This window comes from Pleurodeles waltl, chromosome 8 (genome assembly GCF_031143425.1).
Source record: "Pleurodeles waltl isolate 20211129_DDA chromosome 8, aPleWal1.hap1.20221129, whole genome shotgun sequence".
NCBI classification, from domain to species: Eukaryota; Metazoa; Chordata; class Amphibia; order Caudata; family Salamandridae; genus Pleurodeles; species Pleurodeles waltl.
This window is the reverse complement of record NC_090447.1, coordinates 1,515,604,125-1,515,615,098: the sequence shown is the minus strand read 5'-3', so window position 1 is coordinate 1,515,615,098 and position 10,974 is coordinate 1,515,604,125. Positions and strand designations below refer to the sequence as shown.

Here is a 10,974-nt window from a genome sequence, read left to right as displayed (position 1 = left end):
GTGCTGTACATGACAATGGGCGGAGCTAGAAAACAGTCAGGAGGAGGGACCTGACTAGTGGTGGTACTGGGCAATGCCCACAAATTAAGAACTAAGGGTGCAGTTCATCAGAAATGTTTAGCTACTGATAACAGATGAACAACTGTTCTTAATGTTGTTTTACAGCGAAGACAAACTTCTATCATGTAAGTTCATGCACATCCTTAATAATTAGTTGCATTAAAACAGTTACAAATGGTGCAGTTCACCAACTGCAAAGTCTCAAAAGCAGTGCCGTCACTGTCACGACTATTTAGGATGAAATACACAGACATAGGACACAACATAGAAAATGATGCTTTATTTACAAAACAAACTGGGTCAACCCAGAGCACCCAGAAGTGCAATAAATGGTGCATTTTAGATCATAATAAAAAGTATAAAATATTCAAGGTTTCTGGTGCCCAATGAACAGTCATACAGCGCTTTATGAGGGGCAGTGCTAGACGTGCAGTCATACAAGGAAGAGGCACCGTGGTCCTTCGCAGCAGCAGATATTTGAGAACACTGAAATAAAGCATAAGGTATAATGCTGAATAACATCCAACATTCATTGAAATACCCAGGCACAGAGCTGCCAACTTCTTCCACCGAAGGGGCAAATCAAAGGACTTCTGACAAAAATGGCAGACACCACCCTCAACTCAAGGTCCAGCAGAACTTCAACTGCATCCTGGAAAGAAGTTAAGGCCTTCAGATCAATCCAGCCAACTCTTAGTGGGGGCAGATCTGGCAGAATTCATGAAGTTACCTACACGCGAGGTAAAGGACATCGATCCCAATAGAGGGCAGCGACAGAGCTCAACCTCCTACACAGCTGCTCCTTCACTAACAAAGGGCACTGATCTAACAGAGGACACTGTCGAACACACCAACTACCAACTGGGGCCAGAGCAGAGGATGTTGCCCATAATGTGGCAAGTCATTGAGTGTCGGAACTGAAGATATCCCTCAGAATAGTCACCCAGACAGCACCGGTAGAGAGCTAGTCGTCCAGCAGCTGACTACGTAACACTTGATTACAGGATGATACAGCTAACCAGGTAAGTCCAAAACAAAAGATACTGGTCTTCAAGCCATCAGTCACGTAATGACCAAACTAGAAAACAATGTGATCGCATCTCAGAGTTCCAGTGGAGCGCACTTATGAGCTACAGAAGGTGAGCGCCTAAAGATGAGCCTGTGAATTAGTGTGAGCTAACAAGATTAAAATGATCTTAAGGAAAGAGCTAAACTTGAGACCGAAAAAAAAAAAAAAAAAACTAGAAGTCAGTCTGTAAATTTGCCTGAGCCACCAAGAGTACAAAAATCCTAAGAACGCCTTCAGGAGGCGAGCTACACTCAAGATTCTGTAAACTGGTACGTACCTGGGGAGGTATGTGTAAGCATAGATGCCTTCTTTCTTTGACTGTCAATTTATTGCTTAATACACATTTGGGCTTGAAATTACAGACTTACAAAGACAGCAGAGCTGTCCCTCAAACTGGAGCAGAGCATCAACCAGGTCATATAGATCTCAGGCATACACCCGACAAAAGGTCTGGTTTACAAACAACGGAATCGTTTCTGCTTTAGGCATTATGGACTACATTTTACATGCTCCAGTTCTATACCCATCAAAAAGGTTTATGCTTAAAGCGAAACAAACGGAGGTCATTTTGCATGAAACTATCAGAACTGGTCTTATAACCTAATGAAGAGCATGTTAAATAGATAAATGCATACATCCAAAAATCTCAAATATTTACAGGTGAATCGTCAAACGTTCAGACAGTAGGCACCACATTTGGTTCCGATGTCACAGTGACAAAGAACACGCATGACGACTCATCTGTCAATTAGTGGACAGTGCCAAGAGATCCTCCTTGGGGAGAGCAGCAAAGCATGCTAGATATATAAACCCAGAGACTGGTTAAATTAAGAGAAATGTGGAACACTAGAAAGGAAGGACCAAGAAAATCGAAGCAGCTGGAAGGGTTCTTGGGGTTTATTGCTAGAATGGAGGTTCAATGTGCCTCGGAAACAGGAGCAGCGGGTCTAGGGGAGCCAGGTTTGTACAACAGCTTTCAATTCAACAAGAGTAAACATCTGAGCATGCTGCCCCAAAGGGCCTCAGACAAACTGAGAAACCTTGGGGCGCACACCTGGGATTGTCGCTCTACTTATACTCCATGTCAGAGTTGGGCCACACGGCTCTTCGATTCATATTCTGCAAAGGAATCAAATTGTTCATAGTTCTTGCATCTTAGGGTGTGCACCATGGACTTTAAGTGCTTTCCGTGAACTCCTAATGTGCCATCACAGGAACAGCTGGAGCTCTAGCAGACATTTCAAACTCCCTAGTGGGTGTGGGAGTGGTGAAGTGCGCACCCCCCCCTTAGTGATAGTTCAAACAATTATATTTCTCAAGTAACTCTCTGTGATAAGTCACTAGGGTGGCTCAGTACGTCAGGTTTAGTCCACCACTGCGCAACAGTCGTGGGCGTACAAGAAGACAATGCAGGGACAGGCATGGGAATGTGCTGCAGATGAGGGAAGCCAGAAGTAACATGTACCAGCTACAAGTGAATGCAGAGCTCGCATCAGGCACAACGCCAAACCCCCTGAACAGAAACAGTGCAGAAACCACCCAATAATGCTTCCCACAACATGTTTCGATGGCTGGTCACATTCGGCGTGCATTACACAGTGCTCTGTTCTGCACGCAGTAGCATGCCATGGAAATTGAAAAGCTTCCCCCAGGGCCACCGGAGACCAGGCTGAAAGCAGATTTAATTACACGGTAATCACTGGAGCCCTCAGCATCACCTGCCGTGGGTTCCCAAGAGGCTAGCGGGAGCCAGAAGCAGTCCTTAACTGGCAGTCAGGTGATGTCAAGAAGTGAAAGACAAACATTTTATAATGGAGCTCAGCAAACAGGGAAGGGACAGGCTGTAAACCAGGTCATACACATCAGTCCTTCAGGGGAGCGACAAAGCAGGGGCTACGTCAAGCCCTTCCCTCGCGTCTGTCCTTCAAAACCATAGAAGTGAAGACATCACTAGTGTTACTCGGGCACTTCAGACCAGCTCAGAAACCAAACCTCTTTGTGCTCGACACTTACAACGACAAACAAAACAGTAGAAGCAAGTTGGGCCAGCCAGCTGGCTGCTCTTCACACCCCAAAAAGCACCCTGAGGTCTGCCAGCGTGAGCTTGGTGAACGCCTCCCCGGTCCCCGACAGCACCTTCTTGGCCAGCTCTTTCTTCTTCTCCTGGAGGTCTGCGATTTTCTCCTCCACTGTAGCTTCACACACAAACCTTCAAAATAAATTTTTTTTTTTTAAATGTTTTGTAGGAAGCATAAATGCAGGTTCAAGATTGGGATCATTTTTTAAATTTTTTTTTTTTTATAAATATCCCCAGATCACTATTTAAAACACAATCACTGGTGGACCATGGGAGTTCCCACCACCACCACTAAAAGAAGGAAATCTTAGAAAAGCAACTGTCCCCAAATAAATTGCTCCCAAGGGTGCTAAGCGGATAACCTGTGTACGCCACACGGGAGACTAGAGCAGGGCAGTACAAAGCTTTGTCCTGCGGGTTTGATTTTCAAATGCAGCACTCTTATCCGTGTGCCACCTCAATCTCCTTCCTCCCTCAATTTCCAAGTATCTCATTTAGAGACACACGGTAACTGCAGAAAACAATCTGCACAACACCCACTAAGTTCAATAGTAACTGTCCGGGTGATTTTACTGCTCTTGGGATAATACACCTGCCTTGCACAGTACAAGCAGGACCGTACAACCGCAAAAGGCTATTGTGATTCAGTGACATGCGCATTTTCATGTGGGCTGGTGTTCTTAGAGTGTGAAGCGGCTTAAAAATTCAGAAGCAAAATGTTAAGCGCATCCTAGGAAAATTTGCATAACAGCCCCAAACCAGCCAATCTTAGCAGCCCTATCCAGGTACTTCATCTAACTGGCCATGCTGGGTTTTTTCAATTTATTGACGTAGTTAGAACTGAACTGGCGGAGGAGCAGCACCCAAGTGGTCACTAACAGACTAGAGGAGTAGATACAAGAATGGGTTTGGCAGGGGACTGTAGCGGAGGTACTGCTGTAAATGTTTCCTCACTTGGCTATCCAGCCTGTCATTTCAACCACAAAGAACCATAGTAGTGGTGGTGGTGGTGGTATTGTAGAATATTTACACGGAGGTCTACCGGCAGATGAAGACACTGATTGTCAATGGCTCAACCAATATTTAGATCTCTGCACTTGTACATCTGTGACGAGAGCTCTGATAGGATTTTCTTTTGCAGGCGCTGCACAGATTTCTTTAACTCTTGCTAACACGGTGGAATAAGCAGGTGGGGGAGACCATCAGAATTTTATAAGGAGCTAATGTGGATGTTGTCTCCCATATTTGCTAAAGAAATCAAGGCAGTAATGCAGAAAGGGGCAAGTATTGGCAGTAACAACAAACACATTACCACAAGCCTTTCTCGACTGACAGGTCGTTGAACTTTGAGCTGTATTTGACATTATAGATGCCATTTTGACTTTGCAGGGCGCTAGCTTGCCAATTGTAACAGATCACCCAGTCCTCATGGCCAGTAGAGATTGCACGGGTAGCATCATTATGGACTTCGAAATTAGTTGAAAATTGAGGTCCAGAATTTACCGCAGACCACCACCCCTCCTCGGGTTCTGGCTGCAGACCACCACCCCTCCTTGGGACCAGGAAGTAAAAGGAGTTAAACCCGAGCTCCTGATCTAACTCCGGTACCATCTCAGTCACTACCTACCTGGATGCACCAGGGCCCCAATTAACTTATGAATCCTACAACATGAAGCGGGTGTGGAAGAATTTATCCATATGGAAGAGGTGTTTAGCACACAGATTGCAGACCTGGGTGAAGGGGCACACCATGAGAATTTTAGGACCAGGGAATACCAGTAGGGTATTTGGTGCTATACAGATCACTCGAAGCCATGATTAGACACACATGTGGAATAGGGAACAACGAACATTCAGTGCATAAATGCCTGCAAATAGTGCTTTGCATTTTCCAGTGGTTGTGAACATTATCATTTAGACCACACCTGGCCAAGAAGGTCCTTGACAACCTGCAAGACAGACAAAAGACATGGACAGTCCTACAGAAGACAAATATTGGGAACAAATACTCATGAACTCCCCCAAGTGGGTTCATGAACACAATCACTAACTATATCTATTTGCATAGAGCCTACATTACACCTAAAGGAATCACCAGAAGTGCTTTAGGAACAACTACTTCATATCCCAGATGTGAGGCAGAAGCCGCGTACGTTTGTCACCTAGGTCTGGAGCTGTATAATACTGTAGTTAAACTGGTAGAGGGAAGGGTCATGCATTAAAAAACACAAAGCCACTGATAAGGCTATTGGAAAGGTTATGTTTGTGGCTGGCTTGGCGTTTGCAATTGTTTTCTCTTTCACAGGACACTTCTCCCTTTCTTATTCTCTACACACCTTTTTTCTCTGGGCACAACCTTCTCTAAGCCATTTGCAAACCTGCCTTAATCTCAATTAATGTATTTCAGCAATTTGCACAGAACCCATTTCAGAGGTTGCAATCTCCTTTCTGAAGGCCATACCCCTGCAAGCTAACAATACATAAACTAATCTCATCTATTAATCCCAGCAAACATCTGCATGAACTACCCACCCCCACTAACACCACCTAACTCGATTAATTTAACCTACCACAAAGAATCTGGGGTGAGGGCATGGAATGGTCCCCGTGAGCGCACAAGACTAACCCCAATAACCAAGTACACTGGACTAACCTTGGCTTCAGCGCAGTGCGCGGCCCGGTGTAAACTGCGTCAAAGCCTCGTCCGCAGTAGTAGGCAGTATATAATGAAAATGTCACTTACCCAGTGTACATCTGTTCGTGGCATCAGTCGCAGTAGATACGCATGTTTTGCAATAGCTCGCCATCTGGTGTTGGGCCGGAGTGTTACAAGTTGTTTTTCTTCGAAGAAGTCTTTCGAGTCACGGGACCGAGTGACTCCTCCTTTTGTCTCTATTGCGCATGGGCGTCGACTCCATCTTCGATTGTTTTTCCCCGCAGAGGGTGAGGTAGGAGTTGAATTGTAGTAATAGTGCCCATGCAATGGAGTGACTAAGTATGCACCTATTTAAGGTTGAGATGATACATATATAAATAATTAAAGGTAACTTCCAAACTGCTACAGGCTCCCGGGGAGGCGGGTGGGCACATGCGAATCTACTGCGACAGATGCCACGAACAGATGTACACTGGGTAAGTGACATTTTCAGTTCGATGGCATCTGTCGCTGTAGATACGCATGTTTTGCATAGACTAGTAAGCAGTTATCTCCCCAAAAGCGGTGGATCAGCCTGTGGGAGTGGAAGTAGTCTGAAATAATGTTCTTAATACGGCTTGACCTACTGTGGCTTGTTGTGCGGATAACACGTCTACACAGTAGTGCTTGGTGAATGTGTGAGGCGTAGACCATGTGGCTGCCTTACATATTTCTTGCATTGGGATGTTTCCTAGAAAGGCCATGGTAGCACCTTTCTTTCTGGTTGAGTGTGCCCTTGGTGTAATGGGCAGCTGTCGTTTAGCTTTAAGGTAGCAGATTTGGATGCATTTAACTATCCATCTGGCTATACCTTGTTTTGATATTGGGTTTCCTGCATGAGGTTTTTGAAATGCAATAAATAGTTGTTTAGTCTTTCTGATGTTTTTTGTTCTGTCAATGTAATACATCAATGCTCTTTTGACATCTAATGTATGTAGTGCCCTTTCAGCTACGGTATCTGGCTGTGGAAAGAACACTGGAAGTTCCACTGTTTGATTTAGATGGAACGGTGAAATAACCTTTGGCAAAAATTTAGGATTGGTCCTTAGGACGACCTTATTCTTGTGTAGTTGTATAAAAGGTTCCTGTATTGTAAACGCCTGAATCTCGCTTACTCTTCTTAGGTAAGTAATGGCGATGAGAAATGCCACCTTCCAGGTTAGGAACTGTATTTCGCAGGAGTGCATGGGTTCAAAAGGTGGACCCATAAGTCTAGTTAGGACAACATTTAGGTTCCATGAAGGAACAGGTGGTGTTCTTGGTGGTATAATTCTCCTAAGGCCCTCCATGAATGCTTTAATGACTGGTATCTTATATAGGGAAGTTGAATAGGTAGTCTGCAGGTATGCAGATATTGCTGCAAGGTGTATTTTAATGGAAGAGAAAGCCAGGTTAGATTTTTGTAAGTGAAGCAAGTAACCCACTACATGTTCTGGAGTTGTGTGTAATGGTTGTATTTGATTAATATGGCAGTAGCAAACAAACCTCTTCCATGTACTTGCATAGCAGTGCCTGGTGGATGGCCTTCTGGCTTGTTTTATGACTTCCATACATTCTTGGGTAAGTTGTAAGTGCCCGAATTCTAGGATTTCAGGAGCCAGATTGCTAGATTCAGCGATGCTGGATCTGGGTGTCTGATCTTTTGGTTGTGCTGTGTCAACAGATCTGGCCTGTTGGGCAATTTGATGCAGGGTACTACTGATAGGTCTAGCAGCGTTGTGTACCAGGGTTGCCTTGCCCAAGTTGGTGCTATCAATATGAGTTTGAGTTTGTTTTGACTGAGTTTGTTTACCAGGTAAGGAAGGAGAGGGAGAGGAGGAAAAGCGTAAGCAAATATCCCTGACCAGTTCATCCATAGGGCATTGCCTTGGGACTGTTTGTGTGGGTATCTGGATGCGAAGTTTTGGCATTTTGCGTTCTCCCTTGTCGCAAACAAGTCTATCTGAGGTGTTCCCCAGAGTTTGAAATAAGTGTTCAGAATTTGGGGGTGAATTTCCCATTCGTGGACCTGTTTGTGATCGAGAGAGATTGTCTGCGAGTTGATTTTGGATCCCTGGTATAAATTGTGCTATTAGGCGAATTTGGTTGTGAATTGCCCAACGCCAAATCTTTTGTGCTAGCAGGCTTAACTGCGTGGAGTGCGTCCCCCCTTGCTTGTTTAGATAATACATTGTTGTCATGTTGTCTGTTTTGACGAGAATGTATTTGTGAACTATTATTGGTTGGAAAGCTTTTAGTGCTTGAAAAACTGCTAGAAGTTCTAGGTGATTTATATGCAGTTTTGTTTGATGTACGTTCCATTGTCCTTGTATGCTGTGTTGATCGAGGTGTGCTCCCCACCCTGTCATGGAAGCATCTGTTATTACGTATTGTGGCACTGGGACTTGGAAAGGCTGCCCTTTGTTTAAATTTATGTTGTTCCACCACAGAAGCGAGAGGTAAGTTTGGCGGTCTATTAACACCAGATCTAGAAGGTGACCCTGTGCTTGTGACCATTGTGATGCTAGGCACTGTTGTAAGGGCCTCATGTGCAGTCTTGCGTTTGGGACAATGGCTATGCATGAAGACATCATGCCTAGGAGTTGTAGTACCATCTTTGCTTGTATCCTTTGTGTTGGATACATGCGTTGTATGATGGTGTTGAAATTTCGAATTCTTTGTGGACTTTGAGTGGCTACTCCTTTTGATGCGTCTATTATGGCTCCCAGGTATTGTTGTACCTTGCGCGGCAGGATTTTGTGAAATTGACGGTGAACCCTAGTTTGAAGAGGGTTTGAATGATATGATGTGTGATTTGAGCACTGTATTAACAAATGGGCCTTGATTAGCCAGTCGTCTAGATATGGGAACACATGTATTTGCTGCCTTCTTATGTGTGCAGCGACTACCGCTAGACATTTGGTAAAGACTCTTGGTGCGGTTTTTAATCCGAAAGGCAGTACCTTGAATTGGTAATGTATTCCCTTGAATACAAACCTTAGGTATTTCCTGTGCGATGGGTGTATTGGTATATGGAAATAAGCATCCTTGAGGTCTAAAGTTGCCATGTAGTCGTGTAGTTTTAGCAATGGCAATACTTCTTGTAGTGTGACCATGTGAAAGTGGTCTGATTTGATGAGTGTTCACTACTCTGAGGTCTACGATTGGTCTCAGCGTTTTGTCCTTCTTTGGTATCAGAAAGTACAGTGAGTAAACTCCTGTGTTTATTTGTGTGTTTGGCACTAATTCGATTGCATTCTTTTGCAATAGTGCCTGCACTTCTATCTCCAGGAGATTGGAATGGTGTGTTGTCAAATTTTGTGCTTTTGGTGGTATGTTTGGAGGGAATTGTAGAAATTCTATGCAATAACCATGTTGGATAATTGCTAGAACCCAAGTGTCTGTAGTGATTTCCTCCCATGCTTTGTAATAATGACTTATTCTTCCCCCCACTGGTGTTGTGTGGAGGGGGTGAGTGACATGTGAGTCACTGCTTAGTAGTAGGGGTTTTGGGGCTCTGAAATCTTCCTCTATTTCTAGGGAATTGCCCTCCTCTATATTGTCCCCGAAAACCTCCTCTATACTGTCCCTGGTAACTGGACGGTGTTGCTTGTGAGGTGCTGGCTTGTGTGCTCTGACCCCGAAACCCCCCTCGAAAGGGTGTTTTACGGAATGTGCTGTAATTCCCTCTGCTCTGCGGGGAGTAGAGTGCGCCCATGGCTTTGGCAGTGTCCGTATCTTTTTTGAGTTTCTCAATCGCTGTGTCCACTTCTGGACCGAACAGTTCTTTTTCATTAAAAGGCATATTGAGAACTGCTTGTGGAATCTCTGGTTTAAATCCAGACGTTCGGAGCCATGCATGCCTTCTGATAGTTACAGATGTATTAATTGTCCGTGCAGCTGTATCTGCAGCGTCCATGGAGGAGCGGATCTGGTTGTTGGAAATGGTCTGTCCCTCCTCAACCACTTGTTTTGCCCTATTTTGTAAGTCCTTGGGCAGATGTTCAATGAGATGTTGCATCTCGTCCCAGTGGGCTCTGTCATAGCGCGCAAGTAGTGCCTGGGAGTTCGCGATGCGCCACTGGTTTGCAGCTTGTGCTGCGACTCTTACCAGCTGCATCGAACTTGCGGCTTTCTTTATCTGGGGGTGGTGCATCTCCAGATGTGTAAGTGTCGTTGTAGGAGCAGCTAGGAAAAGGGCCAACTGAGTCTGGTGGCAGCTGTGTAGTGATGAAAACCGGATCTGTAGGAGGCGCCTTATACTTTTTTTCCACCCTTGGTGTGATTGCCCTACTTTTGACCGGCTCCTTAAAGATTTCTTTCGCGTGCCGGAGCATACCAGGGAGCATAGGCAGGCTTTGGTATGAGCTGTGGGTGGAGGAGTGTGTGTTGAATAAAAAATCATCCTCGACCTGTTCTGAGTGGAGGCTTACGTTGTGAAATTGTGCTGCTCTAGCCACCACTTGAGAATACGCGGTGCTGTCTTCTGGTGGAGATGGCTTCGTAGGGTATGCCTCCGGACTGTTATCTGACACTGGGGCGTCGTATAGGTCCCATGCGTCTTGATCTTGGTCACCCTGGCTTATGGTGGTGTGAGCTGGGGAGTGTGCTGGAGTTCGTGCTGGTGAGACGTTAATCACGGGCGGAGGAGAGGGTGGTGGGGTAACTCTTTTCACCACTTTTGGTTGTGGTGTCTGTTCAGTTTGGAACTCCAACCTTCTCTTTCTTCTAATGGGGGGAAGGGTGCTTATTTTTCCTGTCCCCTGCTGTATGAAAATACGCTTTTGCGTATGGTCCACATCAGTTGATTGTAGCTCTTCCTCAAACCTATGCTTTTGCATTTGGGAGGTTAGCGAGTGCTCTTCTGTATAAGAGCCTGAAGCTGGGTCGCTTGCAGTTTGTTTCGGCACCGAAACCCTGTCTGCATGTTTTTTCGGCTCCGAGGTGACTTTTTTCTTTTTCGGGGCCGAAACCTCTCGGCGTCGATCTTCTTCGGTGCCGCTGTCTCGGCGTCGAGCCGTGTCCACACCGGCATCTCGGTGTCGAGGCTTGTCTCCAGCACTTTCTCGGTCCCGAGAAGGCTGCGTGCCGGTG

General features: G+C 45.4%; 1 protein-coding gene across 2 annotated transcripts in view; it reads right to left on the bottom strand.

Moving 5' to 3' along the window:
* Positions 1–325: 325 nt before the first annotated feature.
* The window catches only part of TTF2 (transcription termination factor 2), a 175,292-nt gene continuing 164,643 nt past the window's right edge, over positions 326–10,974 (bottom strand). For both annotated transcript variants that reach the window (XM_069202809.1, XM_069202807.1), the window contains exon 24: positions 326–3,338. In XM_069202809.1, the coding sequence (XP_069058910.1) occupies positions 3,194–3,338 (145 nt within the window). In that variant the 3' untranslated portion in view covers positions 326–3,193. The remainder of the gene's footprint in view (positions 3,339–10,974) is intronic.